The following is a 23,258-nucleotide window of genomic DNA, read 5'->3' as shown; positions in this document are numbered from 1 at the left end:
ATCCCACCTGAGCTGTACGTTTCAGTGTACACAGACAAGATGGCAGCTCCATTGGAAGACGAATTTGAAGATGCGCCTGATGTGGAGCCGTTAGAGCCAACCCTGAAGAATATTATCGAGCAGAAATCTTTGAAATGGATATTTGTAGGTGGGAAGGGTGGTGTTGGTAAAACCACATGTAGGTAAGTTGAAGGGAAACGATCGTTTGCCTGTTGGCATTGAATCACGTCGCTAGCTAAGACAGCTAGCATAGACTAGCCGTCACTATAAGTTGACGTGGATCGTTGTCAGTAAACGAACAAGATATGTTGTTTTTCCATAACAAGAATCTAACGAGCGTTAGCTTATTATCTTAAGACGCGCCAGCGTTAATATATAACGGACGTTACCACTACATTTTAAATTAGTATGGTTGAGCTAGTCGTCAGTTTGCCGGCTTGTTGACTGCTGTCTAGCACTGTCACTAGCTAACGTTAGCCAGCTGACACATGGATTCACGACTCTCTCAGGCGGTATAATAATCATGGTGCACGTTGACTTTGGCAGCCTGCTTATTCCAACATTTCTTCCACACTTAACGGGAGAACCTTCTGCCTTGTGTTGGGTAACTTAGCGTTAACTTGTATCTAAGCTAAGCTAAGCTAAGCTAATGGACATATGCCCTAGGGTAAAGAACACAATATCTAGCGAGCTGTCAAGACTGCATGAAAGACAATTACATCACGTGGTCGAAGTCACTGAGTGATAGTTATGTTATAATTACGAGTATACAGTGTGTAATGCAGAAATATGTTTATTCAGCAACATCGAAGGGGCTAGTGCTAGGTATTGCCCACATTATCAAAAATCATTTTTTACGTGGTTCGTAATGTCAGTTTACCTTTCGTATGACAACAAATGTTTCCCGACAAATTCTCACGAATTAAGGTCTAAGCGTCATAGTGGAAATAAAAGCAGACAGAGGCATTCATTAAATGTAACTGGAGCCCTCTAACTCCAGGAAATGTATCACTGTGCTTGCTTACTGCAGCTTATTTACTGCATCGTTATGGACCAAGAAAAGACAACATTACATATTACAACAGGCATTACATAATATTACAATAAATGTCCTGTTTGCCTGCTGTACAAATCTGTCTCTTGTGTGTGTTTTGTTTGTTTGTTTTTTGTTTTTTTGTTTGTTTTTTTTTAGCTGTAGCTTGGCTGTCCAGCTGGCTGCAGTCAGGGAGAGCGTCCTCATCATCTCCACAGATCCTGCCCATAACATTTCTGATGCCTTTGACCAGAAGTTCTCAAAGGTGCCTACTAAGGTCAAGGGATATGATAACCTCTTTGCAATGGTAAGGCAGCTTGTAAAAATAAAACCATGAGAATGAGATTGTTTTTCATGGGAAGGTGCTACAGAGTAAAGTGTGAACAAGTGGGCTGGTAGAGGACTGATATTTGTGCTATAAATCACTTTCATTAAAAATCAACAGTAAGTAATAGTTCCATAGAGGGAAATTATACTGCAGCATTCACACTAATTAATGTTGATAAATGACTAATATTTAGTGTTTGTTTAGTGGTAATGCATCTATGATAATAATAATTTACAAAAACAAAAACAAAGAATTCACAGACACAGATTTGGATGTCGATTACCATGGCAACAGTCAAAGCTTTGAGGCATTTGGATCAGCTATTAGAGCTGATCCAAATGCCTCAATGCATTCACATTTCATTTTTCACAGAATTTCAAAAGTCTCCAAAAATTTGGTTTGACAAGTGGATAGAGCCACAGCTACATCTGTGAACAAAGAGGTTTCTTTATGCTGTTTTTGGAAAATGAAATTTATGCGTGAGATTGTGATCTGTTCAGTGTCATGAGGATGGTCAGTTCCACATCTGGGTCTCACCAGCACAAACCATCATTGTGTGGCAAACAGAATCACCAGAAGCCCTAAAACATTTGTAATGTGCAAATTTTTTTTCTCCTCCTCTTTTTTGTGGTGTGTGTGTGAGTGCAGGAGATTGACCCAAGCCTGGGTGTGGCAGAGCTGCCTGATGAGTTCTTTGAAGAGGACAACATGCTCAGCATGGGTAAGAAGATGATGCAGGAGGCCATGAGTGCCTTCCCTGGCATCGACGAGGCCATGAGCTACGCAGAGGTCATGAGGTAAGACAGCCTGGTCAAGACAAGACCAATGCACATTTTCTTACAAGTAGCACTGATCCAGAACTGAATTTACTTTTCATTATAGGAAATGTTATGAGTTATACTAACTTGGTTGTATTGTCTGCCTCTCAGGTTAGTGAAAGGAATGAACTTCTCAGTGGTCGTCTTTGATACTGCCCCCACTGGCCACACACTGCGGCTGCTTAACTTCCCTACCATTGTGGAGCGTGGACTGGGCCGCCTCATGCAGATCAAGAACCAGATCAGCCCTTTCATCTCTCAGGTGAGGAGGGATGAGCAGACCCAACAGCAGCAGATAAATGAGTAGAAAAAGCAGCTTTGACCCTGTGCATTTTATGGCTTCTCTCTTTTTCTTTCATTGTTCGTAGATGTGTAACATGCTTGGTCTGGGTGACATGAATGCAGACCAGCTTGCCTCTAAGCTCGAAGAGACCCTGCCAGTCATCCGCTCAGTCAGTGAGCAGTTCAAAGACCCTGTAAGTCACACAAATATACAGAACTTGTGGTAATAACACAGTCACATTACTGTCTCCTCAGGAAGTGTTACTGTGCAGCTGCTTTTATGTTGTGAAGTTTTTTTCCCTTGTGCACATATAGGCTTTTCACACTACACTTGACAGACTTACACTTGTCCACTGACGTGTTGCAGTAGTTATGTGCCAAGGCTGTGCAGCTCTGCTAGTGGCTCCCACTATCATTTACGTGCACCCTCAAAAAAAAAGGAACCAATAACATGAAGCAGGATCCATTTTGGTTATGCAGTACCAGTTTAACCTTGTGTGATCAAGTATAGCCACTTCTAATGGAAACCTTCTCTTCAATGAGAAAATGTCACTATGTCACTCTGTATCACTCTGGAACTGTACATCAATTCCTACACTGTGTGCATATATACAGCGTGACTGTGCTGCACATGTACATACTGTATGTGTGCTGTGGTGGTGCAGCCTCCCAGCCCCTCCCACTATATGCCTCTCTACAATGGGTGAGACGTAGTATAGTGACAAGAGGAGTGTCAACATCAGATCTCTGTATATTATATAATATTCTCATATTTCAACGACTACACCCTTACTGAACACTTTTATTTCAGAGCTAATGGTGCAATGGAAACGCCGATTGTACTGCATGATTCAACGGTAGAAAACTTGACTTTACATAGAAAATTAAGACAGATCTTTCTATGTATGTGTTGTAACCCATCTCCTTTCCCCACTTTCTTCACATCCATCAGGAACAGACCACCTTCATCTGTGTGTGTATCGCTGAGTTCCTCTCTCTGTATGAGACAGAGCGGCTGATCCAGGAGCTGGCCAAGTGCCGCATCGACACGCACAACATCATCGTCAACCAACTCGTTTTCCCCGATGCAGAGAGGCCGTGTAAAATGTGTGAAGCCCGTCATAAAATTCAGTCCAAGTATTTAGACCAGGTACGAGTCAGTTTGTTTTTGGGTTGCAACAATACAGCTGTATTATTGCAACTAAAATATTTAATATTTAAAATGTTTGTTGTTAAATATCACGTTACTGTCCTCATTCATGGCCCCTCGTCCCCCGACAGATGGAGGACCTTTATGAAGATTTCCACATAGTCAAGTTACCGCTGCTGCCCCATGAAGTTCGAGGTGCCGACAAGGTCAACACATTCTCTAAGCAACTTCTGGAACCCTACAAACCCCCAAACAAGTGATCTCCCTCCCTGCAGGACTTCCCTCACCTGCCCCCCGCCCTCCCTGTACAGACCACACCTCTATTTACAGTCTGAACTCACCTCCTCTGAGCTCCTCAACCGGCCTCAAACCCCGCAATAACAGCCTCAAGATGATCCACTCAGTCCTCAGCCCGTCATCCAAAGCGGAGCACGCCTATGGCAAAACACACCCTCAGTGAAGGGGAGCTGATGAAATCACAAACACACACACACATACATATTCTGCTATATTGTTAGAGATAAGAGAGTGCAGGTTTGTGCTGCCTTACTCTCCCTTCCCCTTCTCTGGTCCTCATATCGTCTGTGTGACAGTTGTACTATTCCTACTTAAGCATTTAACTTTTTCTCAACAAAAAACGTCTCCCTCCTCCTCCTCCATCTTACACAGTGTCCAGCCTCGGTTGTGAAAACAAGTGTTTCCAGTGGTTGTGCTGTGTATTCCAGGATAAAACAGCTTTCAGGTGGTTGATGTTTAATGCCTTGTTTATTCTGTGTGGTTGGTGACTGTGTCTGTTCTCCAGTTTGACTTTTGACCAAAATTTCACACAAACTCATCTCTCACACATCGGGAACTTCCATCCAAATTTCTACAGATTCAGGGTGTGATCGGCAGGACAATGAAAAAAAGACACTTCTAAAAAGAACATGGCCTGTGGTCTTTAGTAATTTTTGTTCTTGACCAAGACCAATGTTATTATTGCAATAAGAAAAATCAAGTGTTCAAAAGCGTGTCTTTTACCATTTGTCAGATCCTTAGACCTGACAGCTCCATGTGTGATTATAGTGTAAAAATGCAGTTACCTAATGTCAATGAGATTTTGAATCAAGTCAAATTGGGAGCTTGATATGGTTTTGTTATTGCTTGAACTGGACAGTCTTAATGGCCCCTGTTAAGTACTTTAGTCCTCTGTGGTTGCTTTAGGTGGTATATGGTTGGAGAACCCACCAGTTTTGAGATTTTAAGGCAAAATCTGTGTTGAGACTCCTGATGTTTGAGTGGCTGGAAGCAAAAAGAGTTGATTATTGACACTGCTGAACTCCCAACCCTGGTTCCCATACAGTACTCATAAACCTCAACAGATGTTCTTCTCTGTCAGTCACTTTGTGTCCATTCTGTTTTACTGAGAACTATATGGGAACACTATTGAAAGACATTAGTAGCCTTATTTAGTGCATTGTTAATTAAAAAAAAATCTTGAATGTTGCTTGATCAAATGTTGAACCAATGAATGGTGAGTAAAGCATCCTTGCCCTGGTCGTTGAAGACTGGACTCTGATTGGCTCGCCTGATGCTTGTTTTCCTACATTTCCCAACAGAAAGATGTAGAAAACAGGTTAATACAACCCCCCCCCTCCTCCCCCCGAGCAAAAGCCTAATTTCTCCTCTCTGTTACTGAATGCTTTTGAGTCAATAAGAAGCTGTTTTCTATAAATTTTCTTTAAATTATGTTGCAAGTGTTAATTAAAACAAACTTGCCTCAGCTGAGAGCCTTTCGTGGTCTTTTGATCTGAGTACTGTTTCGTTAATCCTTCTGGTTTATTGGAGCAGCCTGCAGATTGCCTCTGACAGGACATGGAGCCTCATTTAACCCTGAGCAAAGCGGCTCAGGACCAACAAACAAAACTTTTATCATTATAAAGTGGTGCAAAACGTTAAATGAAATGCACAACATACCAACTGTGGTGGCACTTTATCCGTGAGGCATTTGGTCTGTTAAGTCATAAAGTATTTCCTTTTAAAAAAAATATGTCCTGGTGGGGAACAAGTGGGATTATCACACCCCACTGGGAATTTTTTATCTAAGAAACTGTAAAGAAGACACACTGACATAAAACTTTTCTTGGCACTGTATTGGTAGGTTGTGTGATAATCTGTTTGTTATTTACGCAGCAATAAGTAGTAATTATAGACGTGTAACCGGGAAAATTGGTTGTTGTTTTCATATCATTTAACACGCAAGTTTTCCATGGTCCACTTGCTTCTGTTTCATAATTCCCCTACTGTACTGTACGGTCCTGTGCGCTCCTTGTGCCCCGGCGCTGCGGCCTGTCGCTTGTGGTCCATCACCGAGCCGCGCTTTCCCGGTCGGGGGCCGCGCTAACGAGCTCCTCCTCCTCATTTTGGGGATTTACCCCGGGGCGCACTGACCACTGGACGCACCGAGGAGGCTCCGAGGATTTACTGCCATGCAGCCGACCCAGCCTCGAGTTAACCGAGCTGACGCCAGGGGATGTAAGGGTTATGAGCTCTTAGAAGGAGAAAAAAAAAAAAAAAAAAAAAAACACTGGCAAGCACAGAGCGCGGCATAGAGAGGACAATGACTGCTAAGTGAAAATATGAATTCGCCTCTCTGGTGGTGACAATTACGCACAGAAATGCGCTGAGCGAGAGGACACGAGAAAAACATCACAAAAAGGTAAGGAGATGTTTTTTTTCAAGACAGAATACATCAGAAGTATGTTCATAGTCTGTTAAGTTAGATTCATGTCATGGCCTAATGGGAATATACTTTATCTATGTATTAAAGTTTAAGGTGATGATGACTTGTTCAGTGTAATACTTCATGGCCTCTGACCCGCCTGAACCTGTTTGCTCCGACTGCAGGTGTAACTACAGAGGGTGATGGTTTCTCTCATACAGCTCTTTTCTCCTGAGGACCTGTGATCCGCCACCGTCACCAATGACTGTCACCTACACAGCCAGAGTTGCAAACGCCCGATTCTGCGGCTTCTCTAAGCTGCTTCTGGTCTGGAAAGGGAGCATCTACAAGGTGCTGTACAAAGAGTTCCTGGCTTTCTTTGCCATGTATACCGCCATCAGCATCACTTACAGGTGAGACAGCAGCTTGTGGGAAAAGACTGGCAACTGAAAAATAATCAGTGTTTTGATTTGCAAATCATTTTTGTATCATTTTGTACCGTTTTAGATTTTTCCTCTATGATGACCAGAAGCGGTATTTTGAAAAACTGGCAATTTATTGCAACCACTATGCCAGTCTCATCCCTATGTCCTTTGTACTGGGTAAGCTTTAATGATGTTCTTGTTTGAGATGACAGAGGAGGGGGCAGGATTTAAGCTACAGTACGTCCCAGACCTGAGCTCAGGGTGATGTTTGCACCTGATTTTGGGACTTAAGTGAGCACCAGGAAATGTACATGACATTGTATTATAGGTTTCATGTCAAGGACCCTCAGCTGTAGACCTGAAGACCTCTGTTTGATTTTCATGGCCATTATTGCATTGGAGATCTAAACACACGTGCTGCCAATTGAATAATGAGACTATTGATTAAATGGAAAGGTTTCATAGGCAACATATGATTCCAACTTACTATTCTTTCTTTTTACAGTGCATTTTTCTTCACTGTAAGTTTAATCATTTAAACTTTTTTAAAATATAGTTTTTATCTCTTCTTTTCTTTCTTTTCTTCATTGCATTTACATCAGCCAAAGTACTTGCTAAAGCAAATATATAAAGTATGTATATAAAGTATATAAAGCATGTCAGGATGATCTGAGTTGGGCTCCATTGTGTTAATCATATAACAACAAAGCCAAATCAGTATTTTATTTTGCTGTGGGTTGCTGAAACCACAGTTAAGTTGACCTGCTGGTCTCTGATCTTCACAAGGGAACCCAGAGAACCCGATTTTTCACACACACACACACACACACACACCCAAACAACTTTAGCCCTTCCCTCCAGGTCTGACCTATACCTCTTGTCTCCTCTCCGCTGCTGTTTCCAGGTTTCTATGTGACCCTGGTGGTGAACCGCTGGTGGAACCAGTACACCAGCATCCCTCTCCCTGACAGGCTGATGTGCGTCCTGTCAGGGGGTCTCCAGGGGAGCGACGAGCGGGGCCGCTTGCTCAGGCGCACCATGATGCGCTACGCCAGCCTGTCAGCCCTGCTCATCCTCCGCTCCGTCAGCACAGCTGTCTTCAAGCGTTTCCCCACCATGGACCATGTGGTGGAGGCTGGTGAGTAACCGCCAACATCTACTTTGATTTGGCAGTGAGTTAGGTATGATATCATTATCATAATCAATGGAAAAAATGAATGGAACTTGAAATAAATAATGATAAATGAACTCTGCTGATACACAATGTAACCACTATGCCTGCAAGCGCACTTCTCACTAACTATAATTCATAGTGAGAGACCTTTCTCAGGCTGTGGTCAGGAAGTGACAGAAGGTGTTATAGATGGAGGGGTGTGATAAGTCACGCACACGTCAGGAGTGTGTGTTGTTTCCTCTTCTGTACATTCTCTACACCAGAGAGCGCAGGAGAAATCACAAGGACAGGCACATCCTGAAATTCACAAATGATAAAAGGAAGTTATCAGACGCCTGCAACAACATCATGAGACAGAAGTGGAACAATCTTTTCCTCTGTGTTTTCTAAATGAAATGTGTTGCAGCTTTTGGTGGTATCAAAACTGACTGACATAGCCACTGTGTCATTTCTTGACATACTGAGGTAGTTCTTCATTCACTATACTGTATAATGACTTATTTGTAAATCTGACTCATAGAGGAAGTTCAAGTACCCACAGGCTAAAGCAAACACAATGTGGCATTCCTCTCTGTCTGTGAAGCAAAGTTTATATTTGAAATAAATGCATCTGAGGTCTGCTGCTGTTTTGGTCTGCTGTTTATACAGGATTTATGTCCAGAGAGGAGAGAAAGAAGTTTGAGGGTCTCCACTCTCCTTATAACAAATACTGGATCCCCTGCGTCTGGTTCACCAACCTAGCTGCTGTGGCCCGCTGTGAGGGAAGGATCAAAGACGATCACACGCTCAAACTGCTGCTGGAGGTGCATTAAACGCACAAAGTATTCACACAGGCCCACTGATGAACTACAGTTCTTGTGTTTTGAAAAAAGACTGAGGTGTATAATAACACAGACATAAAGACAGAAGAGTTAGGATGTTGCTGCTGCACAGTGACTTCACAAAGTCTGCCTTGTTGTGTGTCGACAGGAGCTAAATGCGTTCAGAGGGAAGTGCAGCATGTTGTTTCATTATGACATGATCAGTGTTCCCCTGGTCTACACTCAGGTAAGTCTTGTGTTGCTTGGGATGACTTTTACTCTTATATATGCACCATATTTGATTATACTCACATGTTTAATTAAGCTCTGAATTTCGCGCACACATGCACAGTACATGTTAGATTTTTCTGTTGAGGCTTTCAAATGTTGTCCAGCATTTTGCCAAATTTATACTTTGGTCCTAAAGATATATTGGTTTATTTTGACTGTATTTTCTACAGGTGAAATGATAAAACTCGTGGGCAGTGGACAGAGTGTATTTGACTCCGTCCAACATTAATATTAAACTATACAGTAGCAAAATTGGTGGAATTGTTGGTTCTGAAAGTATTTTCTTCACAGTAAATTTTTCCTTGATGTGAATTTGCAAAAAGCTTTGGTGACAATTGCTTGATACACTGATAATAATAAAATGAACGATGGCTGAATTCCACTTAGCTGCTTCAGTTTCAGGGTCCTGGTATTGTTGATGCTGCCTCACTGTCACACTGTCATGGCTTGCTGGAACACCTGAATACAACAGGGCTTCTATTGGATGCTTGTTACTGCACAAAACAATAACTTTAGTGTTAGTAACAATGACTTACATACAGCTCAGTTGCACTTGTGTTTGTCACAATTGTGAGATAGGCCTATCAGCCTTTACTGTGTGAGGAAAGTTAATTTTCAGTTCATGCTCTCAGATGTGTTGTCAGACAGCTTGTTAAAATATAATGCTAGATTACTGGTCTGGTTTTTAAACAGTAGATCAGTGTTATCCACATCAAGCAGGCTGAGACCGTAACTTGCTGTCTGTCTGAAATATCACATAAAAGTAACAACAATTAAAAAAAAGCTAGCTATTGGAATCAAAAGGCAAGTGTGTCCATTCACCTTTATGTGTACCTCAGGTGGTGACATTGGCTGTGTACAGTTTTTTCCTGGTGTGTCTAATCGGTCGTCAGTTCCTGGACCCCAATCAAGGTTATCCAGGTCACGACCTCGACCTGTATGTGCCCATCTTCACCCTGCTGCAGTTCTTCTTTTATGCAGGGTGGCTCAAGGTCAGATAAAAGGGTCACATACCTTTTGTTTGCTTTTTATGTTTGAGCACAACATTAACTTTTAACACCATTTCACCATCTCTATGATCAGCTTGTTAAACTCTCTTTTCTGTCCTGAAGGTTGCAGAGCAGCTGATCAACCCCTTTGGAGAAGATGATGATGACTTTGAGACTAACTGGCTAATAGACAGAAATTTCCAGGTTTCTTAATGCTCTCTCTTTTTCCTATTTCTATTTTTCTTTTGTTTGTTTTTACTGTGGGAACTTAATCTGTGCGTTTGTCTGCAGGTGTCCATGATGGCAGTGGATGAGATGTATGGAGATCTGCCGATGATGGAGAGAGACCGCTACTGGAATGACTCCAACCCCCGGCCACCTTACACCGCTGCCACTCTCTTTGTTCTCCGCAAACCCTCCTTTCAGGGGTCCACTTTTGACATGGCGTGAGTTTTCAGGTTTTACTGTTCTATGTTTTTGAATGTGACACTTTCAGTTTGAATGGCCAAGCTGGGTGGGAAAATCTAGATGATGAAAATGAAAGTATTCTGCCTTCATTAAAGAAGTAGTTGAAGTTGAAATGTTAGGAGAAAAAGTACAAAAAAATCTTCCCCTAATAAAAGATAGAAAACACCAAACATCTCTTGACAGGATCCCTAAGGAGGAGATGCATTTCCAACCTCTGGAGGACATTGCTGAGAACTTGGAGGAGTCAGGCAGTCGTCACCCCAACATGGCCCTTTTCAACCGCCTCCTGAACGCAGCTCCATCCCCCACTGGCCTCATGGGTGGGGCTCTTCGCCGCACCTCAGCCCAGCTTCAGAGGCTACGCCATTCCCCCAGCATTGACCAATGCACCAGCGATGATGATGATGATGAAAGCTGTAAGATAGGCAAAGGGGGGTCTCTGCCATCAGGGTTGGGGCAGGACACCCAGAGCACCGTGTGCAGTTTCCGGGAGGAGAAGAGCGCCAGAACACCTCTGCTAGAGATTCAGTTTGGGGTGGAACAGGAGAGGCGAGGAGGGCACCCTGCCATCAATGAGAAGAAGGGGGTGAGTGGAGAGGAGGGGAAGAGTGATGCAGAGTGGCAGACGAGGGAGGAAGGAGGGAAAGCAGAAAGTATAAAGTGGGAGACCCAAGCTCCGGTGTCACTGCTTCCTCCTCCCCCCCAGTTCTCCACAGAGAGGTCCGCCAGACCAGCCTCCACCATTCCCATTGCTTCCCGTCACCCCTCTGCCTTCCTGTTTCACCCGGCTGCCCACTCCAGTCTGGAGCACTGCAGCTCCCAACCAGCTATCAACCAGAACAGAGTTGTGCCCACCATCCCCAGACCTCCCTTTAGTGGAAACAAAATGTCCTTCCTCACCGTTCCGTCTTATGATGAACCTCAGCGTTTTCGCAGTGTGAGCATGGGGTCAGAGCTCACTGGATCTTAAGTTCCCATGAGTTTTTGACTGTTTGAAACTATAATGCTTGATTCATTGCACGTTGTCATGACTGAAATTAGTCATAGCTATGGAAGTGTACTTCCACTTTTACTTTGAGTATACAGCAGTTTTTGGAAATGAGATTCTTAGAGTTATACCCCCTGTTTTTGTTACAGAAGCTTCCCATTGTTATGTTTGAAAGTCAACTTTGAACTGTACTCAACTTCAACACAGGGTCCTGGAAGGGATGTTTGGTGTTTGAAAGAAGATTTTTTTTTTTTTTTACTTTAATGAAGGATTTTTGAAGAATTATTGTTGAGCGTGTGAAAACAAAATTATCTATTTAATCTCTGTACATTTAGAACAGACATTATATATTTGTTCTAAGCTATGCTAAACTTGTTTCACCACAAGTTTAGTTTTGGTTAGCACATAGACTATAGGGGCAGGGGAAGACTGGCCTCCATTAAAAAAGAATAAAGAAAAACCCTTTGGTGACTTAATAATTGTCATATTTATATGCTGCATCTTGGTAGCTGGTAAACTTGTCACCATGTATCCAAGAGCCACCTTAATTCAGAGGTGTGAGAGTCTACAATGCAACCAACATTAGACAGAACTGAAGCACTGTCAGGAGACAGTTAGCTTAGTAAGCTAGTCACTAATTATCATAATGTTTTTTTACCTATACATTTGTTAAATATAGAAAATATAACATACTATGACAGCATTAGAGTTTTTGCAAGGCATATTTGTCAGAACAAGGTTAGCTGTGTCCCCCTTTAGCCTTTGAGGTAAGCTAAGTTCAGCAAATCAAAGCTATGTGTGTATCAAAGAGATGAAACTGAAAACAAGACTTCCAGAAAATCAAGGAGTGTGTTTAAAGAAAATTATTTTAATTTTTTTTTTGTTTTGTTTTGTTTTTTCAGAACAGTATAATATAAAATATTTCTAAATTATCTGTCACTACTGTAGTCTGTGCTAATATTTTAGCATTAGCCAAAGTTTGGACAGAAATGGTGCTAGAAAAAATAAATGAAAATTTTTTCTGTTCACTTTATTCACCCTGATTATTTAAAAAAAAAAAAACTCTGTTAATAGAATGATTTCTAATGTTTTATCTTGTGTATTCTCAAAAAACTTAAGTTAAACAAATGCTGAATGAAGTATAACACTGCAGTTTTATATTAATGACATGACAGGTTGTTTTTCATTACTCTAATGGAAATTGTATCTTACTTACAAAAAATAAATTTCTAAATATGACACAATGAGGAATGCAGCAGACAATCTGGTGATTATTTACAAGCACACATTTAGTTATAATTCAGATAAAAACAATAATCTATGACACTTGCTATTTAGTCCCCAAATATCACTTCCAACATCTCAGTACCAATATTGGCCAGCTGGGGGCAGTAGCAGCAAACCAAATAGACCATACACCTTAGTCAGTGAAAAAAATGACAGAAAATTCACACCTTCTTCCACAATCTTGCTTTCCATCCTGCCCATGAGTGGGCTGCACTCCTCAGTTTCTCCCTGCAGATGAAGCCTCCTACCTGGGCTGCAGCCGGGGGGAGAGCACTCTCCTGGCCTGGGTGGACTGCCTCTGTTTGGCCAGGAAAGACTGAGCTGGCCCTGGAGCTGCGGAGTCCTCACACAGACTGTGCTGTTGCAGAGCAGAGGACTGCAAGAGGCCACAAACAACTTTCATCTGTCTGTGGAAACACTATAATGCTAAAATTTAGGCATGTTAAAAGCACTATTATAGCACTATATAAAGTACTACTGCTACCACTATTACTCTACCAGTATAGATTAACATTTAAATTGTGTCAAATATTTGCCTTAGATCAATATCAACTCTATGTGTAAACAAACAAATATTTTTAACACTAGATAAAATTCAAGGGAAAGGGTCATGGTGCTCAACCCCCACAAGCAGCTTGATTGTGGGAAGCCAGTGAGGGATGATGTGAATCTCTGTGCACAGTTCTGGTGAATCTCCTCATTTATAGGTATAAATGACATACTTTGTTTATCAGAAAAGGCGTGTGGCTGGTCACGTCCTCCCCATGACCAAAAGTGGAATTATCAGTGACAAAGACTGCAGTACAGCAGCACTGGTCACAACACACCAAATGGGAAGAAAAAGGGGGTGTGCAAAAAAAGGTCACACCATAGGTGTGTGTAAAATGTCATTTAGAACAAACAGACGCTTGATCACTATCATGACAACAATCAGATGTGACAAAAACACATATCATCTGTGCAAACCACTCCACTACAGAGTTTGATCCTGTTGCAACAGTTTCATTCACCATGATTCAGAATGTGCACTTCATTGCACAATACAACCCAGCATACTGTTGCACCTCTCACAAACTTCCTTGTACTTCTGATAAACAGTACTTAACTGAAACTGACTGAAAGTTTTAAGGGATACAGTTATTAAGATTTTCTTTCCTCATGTTCTCACCATGCTTTTCCAGGCTGTAAGGATCAGTTTCTCCTCTTGTTCTGGTCTAGATCTCATATTACGTCCCTGAGAGTCCTGTGACATTTGAAAAGTCATGAAGTGTTTTACCAGGTCAGTTCAGCACAATGAGACAACATGCCTAACAGAACAAAAAAGTACTTCAGAGACAGACAGTAACTCACCTCTGGGCCAGCTGTCATTGTGGTATCAAACAGTCTGGCGTTCTTGTTGGTGGTCATCATTTGAAATATATCACAACACAGATAGAATCCACCCAGAGTGTAACCAAATAAATGTGTGCGTGACTGACTGACTTGTGCACCAACGGCCCCCTGACCTGCCCCTGTCTGTCTGAAAGCCCAGTGCTGCTCTTGGCTCTATTTTGCAGCAGAGGCTCTGGTTTTGTTGTATGGCAGACAGAACAATATGGAGAGGTGCTGCAGGCTTAAGTGCTCTGGCTCCTCGCCATAGTCAAAGATGCCATCCTGCTGACTCGGGCACATTCTCTGTTTGACAGTCAGTCATCGGGCTCTGGATTAGTAGGTGAGTATCATAACACAAAACAATTAAATTGACAAGATTGCCAGATTAAGTTGTAAAAATTCCTTCATGGTGTGGAGAGGAGAATAAGAAGTCAGCCTAGTCTTCTGTCAGTTTTGTCTCGTCATGGTGCTCTGATGTTTTCACCCATGGATGGATCCATGAGTTAGTGTGCATGTTTGTCTCTAACTGAATCATTACCAGTTTCATTGACCCAGAAATTCTGTAGTTCCCCTAATTATCACTTGACCAGCATCAAAGGCCAGCAGTATCAGCGTATCAAGCAAGATCAGGCAACAGAGAAAAAGTCTGGCCTCTTATGGCCACTTGTCTGCTGGAGCTCTCTATTTCCTGTCTCCCAGAGTCAGTTTTTACAAAGGTCAACCGATTCCAGTCTTTGCACTGGCTTCAGGGGAAATGTGGTTTATGTTTTTGTCATTAAGTGTGAAAACACAAGTGTGGGGGAGGATTTCAAAGAACTGTGTGTGTGTGTGTCTGTTTCTCTGGAACCAGGAGTACTGAGGTCAGCAGGCAGGTTTACTGAAACAATCTAATTTAAGACTCTGCCGCTCCTCACGAATGATGTGACCACATTCACCACATGCTAATGTATGTTTGCGAGCGTGTGCACATGTGTGTTTTTCACATTTTAGTTACCAGACCGTCTGCATGCGCCTGTCACTTGCGCACTTTCAATTTGTAGGACTTTGTGGAAAAGAAATGCTCCTGAAGTGGAAACAAAAGAAAGAAAACAGAGAAGAAAAATGTAGGAAGAAAAGAAACTTTCACAGACAAGTTTCTTGGAATCTGCCTCATCTGAAACCTTCAAATGTTTACTCTGTTATGAAAGAGACGCAGATCACAAGGCCACAACAGACGCACAGAGCACTGCAGATTCCTGTTAGCTAGCAGGGCCTGAGCATCTGTTGTGAAAGCTTCCTCCTACTGCTGCAGTTTCTGAGCTGCAGTCCCACAAAACAGAGATTTATAAAGATTTCTGCTGCATCACAATCAGTTTTCCTTGCATCAGCTCGTCACTCGAATCAAGCTTAACAGATTTTTAGAATACCCATAAATACCCAACAACCATGGGAAAATTCAAATTTACTACACCTCATTACATTTTATCAGTTAAGATAACACTGTTCTCACAGAAGTAACTGCTGACATCCAGGAACACAACAACCTCACTATACTGAAATTCAATGGGCCAAGACACATGAGCAGTAAGCCAGCTGTTATGTCAGGTGGTAAAAAAAAAAGCTATATCATCATCTAAACCACTAGTTTTGAGGTAAAACTGAAATGAGCACACCCAAGACATAACCTTTCACTGCACAGGAAAGGTGTGTGTGTGAAAAGCTACTGTATAGCAGTACAGTAAATCAAAGCTGACCTACTTTGCTCTTTAAACAGACAGACAGTTAGGGTGATAATTCTACTGTTCCTCCTAGTTTCCTCTTCAAAATATGTCTGACTAACCTGGGGAGGTTGTTTAAAACCTGTCTGATCATCTGACCTGTTTCCAGTCAGATGATCAGACAGATCTAGACTTTTCAGTAATGTCACCGAAAATCTCAGCAGTTAATTTAGTGAGTACAATGTTATTATTATCAGTGGAAACAGTGGCTAGGGCTATGAAAATATGACAAAGTTGAATGAAACCAGAATTTCCCTTCAAACATATTGTCAGTGTCTCACCAAGACCAACAGGTAATCCGTGCTAATGGATAATAGAGAACACAGAGCACTGCTACATTCAAAGACAGTTTGAAAAATATATCATACAAAAACAGACAGAGAACATACGTTCATAAATGTTTCAACCATGATGTGTCATGATGTAGTGAAACGGTTAGAACTACAGACTCTATAGTGGGAAGACTGGACAATAAAATTACATTTCTGTTAAATACAATGAAAAAAAAAACATATAACTGTAGTCATGAAAAAGATAAACTCACACACTCACATGCATGGTACATACACATAAAAACAAGCATTAATATGACTGCAACAATTTGTATTGATTTGTTTGCTAAGTGAAATACACACTCACACACACTGTACAGCCTCAACTTGTTGTCTTTGTTTGCACATTATGCAATAGTGAGATCTGATGTACTCTTTCAACTGAGTAAACACACATGTGAGTCCAGCCGTGTTATGTACCATTTCTAACCCTGTACTTTCACATTTGTTTTTGTCTGGTGTGTGTGTGTGTGTGTGTGTGCGTGTTTCAGGCACTCCCTGTCTTACACACCCTGCATCATGAAAAAGTACTCTGTGCATAAGGACCTGTCTGTCTGGTTCTCCCTGGCTGTGTGTAGTGAATGTGTGTGTGTGTGTGTGTGTGTATCTGTCTGTCTATCAGGCCTGTCTGTTACAGACTGGTTCTCTCTGTCTGGCTCAGACACATACAGTATCTTTTTGGTTGTCTGTTGTACTAACTTTATTTAAACAAGAGCACTTCACCAGTATTGTCTGACCCAGAATGAATCAACTGTTTTTTAATGGTCTGTCTGACAGTGTGATGTTATCATGGTAGGACAAAGACTGAACTCTGCTTTAATCTCTGTGTGTCTACAACGATCCTAAGTGTGTGTTTAAAGACCCAAGAGATAACTGTCTTTTTTCATCTTTATATAAAGGAACAGTTCAACATTTTGAGAAATATACTTCTCTTGATGAGAGTTTGATGAGAAGATGCCACTTTCATGTCTCCATGATGAATCTGAAGCTACAGTGAGCAGACAGTTATCTTAGCTTAGCGTAATCATCATAGACAGGTTGAAACAACTAGCTTGATAAAAAATGGCAATGACAAAAAAAAAAGAAAACTGCTATAGCACTGCTATAGCTCATCAATTAACACATTTTTATTTTGTTTCTGGTTTATAGGTTGTTATGAGTTGAGTTGGTCTTGTTGTTACTGTGAGGTTGCCAGGCAACCAGCAGGCCCAACAGGTATCTACTGCTTTGAGCCAAGAAATAATCCAACATAAACCACTGATAAAACCACATATTGTTCTTGTTATGTTCCAGTATTTGAACGGTTAAAATAATTGCGATATCATGCATCAGTTAGCAAAATTTGAAACACTGGCAGGTAGATTTTTGTTGTTTCAGACAGAGCCAAGCTAGCTGTTCTGTTTCCAGTATTTCATGTCTGTGATTACACATGTACAGTTATCATCTGGTTTTCAACATACAGTGACAATGATATTTAACCACAGTGGTTGGCAAAGTGAGGTCCAGGGTCCCCAGGAGTATCAGGTTTACAGATTAAAACTAACTGTGTTTTACTCCCATATATACAATATAAGAACTATTCTGTTTTGTTCTTCACTCAGCTGGCATCAACACACGGTTATATAATTCTGTACCAAGTTATATTTAACAACAACAATCTTCTCAGATGCGCTTCCAAAGGATCATTTTTAAAAATCTAATTAAATTGAGTCCATGGTCTAATGCGGATCATTTTTCTGGCAGGAGGTGAGCTGGGGGTGGAGGTGAAGAGTCTTTGATATGAAAAGGCTTGAAAACCCACTTAACACACACTGTGCTCATTGTAGAGTCATTCCTTAAGTTCTGATTGTTAGAAATGTTGGATCCCAACAAGTGTCTGTTTTCAGTGTGTTACAAAGTGAGGCCTCAGTGTTGACACCTGAGTGTTACAGTGCAGCAGACATGTCAGCCACAGTCTGTTTGACCGCCAGCCGCCACCTGCAGCAGCAGCCTCACAGCTTCCCCTGCCCGGCCACACCACTGTTTATGTCTGGGCTCCAGCCTTCAGCAGTGGCTAGCAGCAGCAGCAAAACATGTTTTTCCTCGGAGGATCTGAAAACTGGGCAGACAACGTCTCCACAGTCAGACTGCAAGTTATTATCTAAGTCAACCTGGGGATGTTATTATTTCTGAGGGTGAGGTGGAGAGTTTTAGTAGAATTTCTACCACACTGTGAGCAAAATGGCCTTTAAAGGATGGTTTTCTCTGACATTAAGAGTCGTTTAAACATTAAAGAACCATTCCTGTTTTTTTTCCCTGCCCATTAATCCCAAATTACTCACATTACAATTCACTGTTATTCAAAATGTTTAAATATAAATTTAGATACTGGTTTTAATTACAGTATGAAAATCATTGTATAACATTTTTACACAACCAACAAAAAAATCTAACCTGTTTCAGACTATGAAGTAAAATGACAATGACAATCTTTCGTCTTGATATAAACAAATTATTCATTTATGGCCCACTTTAAAAAGATTTGAGCTTTTTGATTTGATTAGATTTATTATTTGTTGAACTTGGGACATTAGGCAGATATTTAGGCATTAGAACAAGTTATGTTGTTTCAGCGTTGCAACAATATTGTTGGTGAAACAATAACTAACTAACAAATTAGCAAATTAGCAGGGACACTGTTTCCTGTCTTTAAAAGTTGCCATTAACCAACAGCCTGATGATGTTTGGATACTGGACTTTCCCTGAATGCACCAACAGGGAGGGGCAGTTTTCCAAACAGTCCCTGTCAGTCACATGAATGGAATGTAATTTTGACAAAAATGACGCAAAGTAAATGTTCACTGTGACATCAATGTTGTTTTTTTTTTTTTTTTTTTTTTACATTTCCTTCTTTTCTTTTTTTATTTTTTTTGGTTTGTCTCTATCTGTAGAAACAGTTCAACATTTTGGGAAATTCACATATTTTGCTGAGATTTAAATAGGAAGACACATTACAGCATAAGCTAAAGCAATACCTCAGCTTCACACAGAGACTAGAACTGGGAAACAACCTAGAGATAACATGTTTCCTTATCACTTATTTTACATCTTTATCTAAAGAAATAGTTCCATGGATTGGGAAATATGCTTATTTGTGTTCTTAATGAGAGTTAGAGGAGAAAACCACTCTCATGTCTGTAATGTAAAAACAAAACTACAGCTAGCAGCAGGTTAGCTTAGCTCTGCATAAAGACTGGAAATAGGGAGAAACAACTAGCCTGGCTCTGTCCAAAGGAAATAAACTCTTAATTACAATATTTCAATACATTAAATCTTAGTTTAATTCAGACAAAAAACACAGTGCAAAAACAACAATTTGCCATTTTTCATGGGTTACACACCAGACTATTTCTTAGCAGGAAGCAGTTCCCAGTGGAGGCTCTGGGAAAGTTACTAGTTCCAGCTTATAAATAAGTCATTAGTCAGCTTTATATGTGCTGGCAGGTGGATTTTCATTACCCTTGGACAAGCCAGCTGATCCATTCTCCCATCTCCAGTCTTTATGCTAAGCTAAGCTAACAGGCTGATGGTTCCAAGCACATATTTATTGAAGAGACTTAAAAGTCTTAAGTAAAGAAGTAATTTAAGAAGTAAATTTTCTTATATCATTCTCAGCAAGAAAACAAGGTGTCAAACTGTTACTTCAAAGAAAAAAAAACATAAAGTGTCTTATTTTTAATACTGATGGTTAATTTTTCTGTATATGATATGTTTTGGCAAATAGTCACCAGTAATGTAAAGTGGCTATGATTAGCAGTGAAAGCAGTAACAACTAGCATGGCCCTGTAAAGTAAAACATGTTGAGAAATCCAGCAGCTGCAGGATTACACATCTGCACCAAGAACAGATGGAGAAGAAAGGAGAGGGGAGGAGGTGGTGTGGGGTGTGGTGACAGCAAACAAGTGTACTCGAGGGCTGAGTGACTAGTTAAGGGCCGACTCCCCATCCTGACCTCTCCTCCTCATCCCTTTATTCCTCCTCTCTTGCCTGTTCCCGTGTCACCCCTGGGCTCCCTGATGGATCCTGACAGTAACTGCTGTCCTCCGTCCCCTAACTCATCACCCCCACCCATCCGTACCCCCCCTTCAGTCTGCCCCCTTGCTCTTGCCTATTCAGCTCTGACCACAGTGACCTCGCTTTGGAGGATGTCGTCCTGCAGCTCGGCTCTCAGCTTCTTCGGGGTGGGGTGGGGTGGGGGGTGGGGGCAAACTGTCTGAGTCTGGCTGTCAAAAGCACATCTGGGATGAGATCCGCCACCCATTCATGACTATTAATCTCTTGTGTTTCTTAATGCTAGAGACAAATCACTGCATGTGTTTGAAAAAGCAAAAATGGAGTTTTACTGCATCTATCAATACGTGTCTCATGACTCAACTGAAATGACAAAGAAATTTTGGTGATAACTCAGTTTGACACCTGTGTTCAGGCAACGGTTGCACAACGTATCACAAGTGAAATTATTACCACACGTCAATCACTTTTTTTAAACTAGGGTGTGGCATTGTGTTTGACACACACACAGGCACACATGCATGTACTCGTTCCCACTTCCTGTTGTGCAATTTCATAAACTACCAATATGAAAGCTGAAACTTGTTGAACTGGATGGAAGATGGCAGGTAATCAGCACAGAAGCCTGACGTGGAAATAAAACTGGGACAAACTCTACACACAAACACACACACACTACGCTGACATGGGTCAGTAATGATGAAGTAAACTTTATAAAACAGCGGATGAAAGAGAGGAGAAAGTGGAGGATGTCGTCTTTTGGTGGGGACATGTATTATTCATGCTGTCAGCGGACACATTGGTGCACTCACAGGAGTGTAACTAATAGCGTGTGTCATATAAATCAACAGCAATGATGACCTCATTTTACCACACACTCCCTCCACCCACACACTCTTTAAAGAGCTCCAGATGCATGAGGATGTATACACACACACCTTAGAAACATGCACACTTATGTTTGCCTTTACCTTTGAGTATAATTGGAATAAACAAGTAAAATAATAATGTTGATAAACTACAATAACAGCAAAGAGTGACCCTTTTCACTTTCTAACCCTAGAATTAGACCAGAGCAATCGTTCCTCTCTCTCACTTGGTCTCAGAGTAAGATGAGAAGATAACACCCTGTGTCGCTCTGTGTTGCTATTTTGTCTGGATAATCAGGTCCAGACCATAGTCCGGAGTTACTCTTTCACACATGTAGCACACAGTAAGAAATTGTCAGTTCTACTGGAAATATTCTGCTTGGTTTAGGCGAGGGGTGGCGCCTGGGAAGAGTGTGCAGGAGGCATGGTCCATCTGATTTGGTCACTTGCGTTCTCACATTCAGCTCCTCCAGATGATGTCTAGATCAGTTAAGGGTTGGAATGTGTGTGTAAAACCAGTTTATGGTAAATATGGAACTACTGCCAGCACCCAGTTAGCTTAGCTTAGCACAAAGACTAGAAACAGGGGGTAACAGCTAGCTTGGCTCATGGCATTGACTTCCAGTGTGTTAATATCATTTTTTAAAAAAGTCAGATCTAAACAGTAAAGGTCTTAAAACATACAGGGTGACATGAATAAACAATGCAAAAGTGTGAAGCACACACCTGTGACTATGCAGGAGCTGAGGTTTTGCCACCACCTGAGGTCCTGCTGGGGATGCTTGTGCTGCATCTGAGGACGTCCCCTGAGGCAGAGGATGAACTGGACAAAAGATTGACCCAGAGCAGCCTCTGGCAGTCTATTTGATTGGTTGACGTCTTTATCTTGTTTGTTAAAAATTGACCTCCCTCCAAAAAAAATTATACAGCTTTTTTTGTGGTTAGGGTAAGTTTATAACAGTATTTCCCCCAGAATGTCCCCTTGCAGTAGAACCATAAAAAGGAAATAGCTAAAAGTTGTACTTCAGCACAGTAAATGTACTTCGTTGCTTTTCAACACTGCACACACACACACACACATACACACACACTGTATGCTGTGATCAGCTGTTGTTGTCTGAGAGCTCTTGCAGGTGTTGTACCTGGCAGTGAAGCCAAACCTGACTACCACCACACCTGGCTGGAGCTGCAGACAACCACATGGCAATAAACTCTCTTTCACACTCACACACACACAGACATGAGTGTACATGGCAACACACACCCACACACACTCACTTGTAGCCACTGATCAGAAGATAACTGCGGCCTAAGTCATTCCCATTGTCAAAACACAGACACACACACAGACAGACAGACAGTGAGCCAGCAATAAAGACAGATGTTCTCGCCATGGAAATATGAAATCTCCTGTTGTGTATTCCCTCCATTCCTCCAAGTCAAGAGCTTTATTTTCCCATGGCCTCACAACCACACACAAACAAAACAAATCGTACAGATGTGTCTGGTCTCCCATGTGGTAAAGGCCATTAAAATACACTCAGCAGCTTTTAAACACTTTCCTTTCACTTTCCTTCTTTTCAACAGCACAAAGTCACATGTCTTATGATCACAAACATTTCTTTAATGAATCGTTTTCAAATGTTTCCAATTCTCTCTACCAATGTTTCTTGGAGACACTGGGACAGGTTCTCTCCCGATTCCTCGCCTCAGGCCAACCTGAATCCAGCACGGGATGTCAATAATTTCCCAAGCCTTTATTTTCCGCCTCTGTTCGTGGCAGTTCTTGTCTTGTCTTGCTGCCTGTTGTTTTGCTGCTCAGGAGGCTTGAGAGGTGATCTCATCTGTGTCTTGCTTCTCAACCCCCGCTCCCAAAACAACATTGTATTTATCTGACCAAAATAGCCACCTCAGGCTGGAAAAACCCTAGTCAAGACAAACAGAAATAGGCCAAGAGTTTCCAAGGAAGCCAGTCTGGGCTGGAGGTGATGCTTTTGACTGACACAGCCACGGGGCAACAGAACAAGAGTTTGCATTTACTGCTGTAAGGTGACAGTTAGGAGCAAATATAATAAAAGCTTTTATTATTCCACTGAAAAACAACACAAGTACAGGGAGGGATATATTAACAGAATCATCTTTAGA

The 23,258-nt window shown here is 41.5% G+C and overlaps 3 protein-coding genes across 3 annotated transcripts; 2 read left to right on the top strand and 1 right to left on the bottom strand.

Moving 5' to 3' along the window:
- Nucleotides 1-9: 9 nt before the first annotated feature.
- Nucleotides 10-5,373, top strand: get3 (guided entry of tail-anchored proteins factor 3, ATPase). The gene is made up of 7 exons (XM_018664808.2): nucleotides 10-182; nucleotides 1,193-1,340; nucleotides 2,010-2,158; nucleotides 2,291-2,441; nucleotides 2,548-2,655; nucleotides 3,414-3,611; nucleotides 3,743-5,373. Exons 1-7 carry the CDS (start codon nucleotides 40-42, stop codon nucleotides 3,869-3,871), a joined length of 1,026 nt encoding a protein of 341 aa, XP_018520324.1. The 5' UTR covers nucleotides 10-39; the 3' UTR covers nucleotides 3,872-5,373.
- A 129-nt stretch (nucleotides 5,374-5,502) lies between these two features.
- best2 (bestrophin 2) lies at nucleotides 5,503-12,144 on the top strand. The gene is made up of 9 exons (XM_018664806.2): nucleotides 5,503-6,725; nucleotides 6,820-6,914; nucleotides 7,642-7,875; nucleotides 8,560-8,714; nucleotides 8,881-8,958; nucleotides 9,842-9,994; nucleotides 10,115-10,195; nucleotides 10,283-10,437; nucleotides 10,643-12,144. Exons 1-9 carry the CDS (start codon nucleotides 6,574-6,576, stop codon nucleotides 11,427-11,429), a joined length of 1,890 nt encoding a protein of 629 aa, XP_018520322.1. The 5' UTR covers nucleotides 5,503-6,573; the 3' UTR covers nucleotides 11,430-12,144.
- Nucleotides 12,145-12,295: 151 nt separating this feature from the next.
- Nucleotides 12,296-14,600, bottom strand: LOC108875707 (protein Hook homolog 2-like). The gene is made up of 3 exons (XM_051070817.1): nucleotides 14,085-14,600; nucleotides 13,903-13,977; nucleotides 12,296-13,110 (listed from the first exon to the last, which is right to left on the bottom strand). Exons 1-3 carry the CDS (start codon nucleotides 14,142-14,144, stop codon nucleotides 12,979-12,981), a joined length of 267 nt encoding a protein of 88 aa, XP_050926774.1. The 5' UTR covers nucleotides 14,145-14,600; the 3' UTR covers nucleotides 12,296-12,978.
- Nucleotides 14,601-23,258: the final 8,658 nt, after the last annotated feature.

This window comes from Lates calcarifer, linkage group LG5 (genome assembly GCF_001640805.2).
Source record: "Lates calcarifer isolate ASB-BC8 linkage group LG5, TLL_Latcal_v3, whole genome shotgun sequence".
Taxonomy (NCBI): Eukaryota; Metazoa; Chordata; class Actinopteri; family Centropomidae; genus Lates; species Lates calcarifer.
Note: the sequence above shows the minus strand (reverse complement) of the source record. Positions and strands in the feature narration are given on the sequence as shown.

Excerpts from the sequence above, each read along its gene's own strand:
- get3 (XM_018664808.2), top strand. The coding sequence starts at position 40 with ATGGCAGCTCCATTGGAAGACGAATTTGAAGATGCGCCTGATGTGGAG. Across the intron at positions 183-1,192 it reads GTTGGTAAAACCACATGTAG|CTGTAGCTTGGCTGTCCAGC; the intron begins GTAAGTTGAAGG and ends GTTTTTTTTTAG. Across the intron at positions 2,656-3,413 it reads GTGAGCAGTTCAAAGACCCT|GAACAGACCACCTTCATCTG; the intron begins GTAAGTCACACA and ends CACATCCATCAG.
- best2 (XM_018664806.2), top strand. The coding sequence starts at position 6,574 with ATGACTGTCACCTACACAGCCAGAGTTGCAAACGCCCGATTCTGCGGC. Across the intron at positions 8,715-8,880 it reads CGCTCAAACTGCTGCTGGAG|GAGCTAAATGCGTTCAGAGG; the intron begins GTGCATTAAACG and ends GTGTGTCGACAG. Across the intron at positions 9,995-10,114 it reads TTTATGCAGGGTGGCTCAAG|GTTGCAGAGCAGCTGATCAA; the intron begins GTCAGATAAAAG and ends TCTGTCCTGAAG.
- LOC108875707 (XM_051070817.1), bottom strand. The coding sequence starts at position 14,144 with ATGATGACCACCAACAAGAACGCCAGACTGTTTGATACCACAATGACA. Across the intron at positions 13,978-14,084 it reads CAATGACAGCTGGCCCAGAG|GACTCTCAGGGACGTAATAT; the intron begins GTGAGTTACTGT and ends CAAATGTCACAG. Across the intron at positions 13,111-13,902 it reads TTACAGCCTGGAAAAGCATG|TCCTCTGCTCTGCAACAGCA; the intron begins GTGAGAACATGA and ends GGCCTCTTGCAG.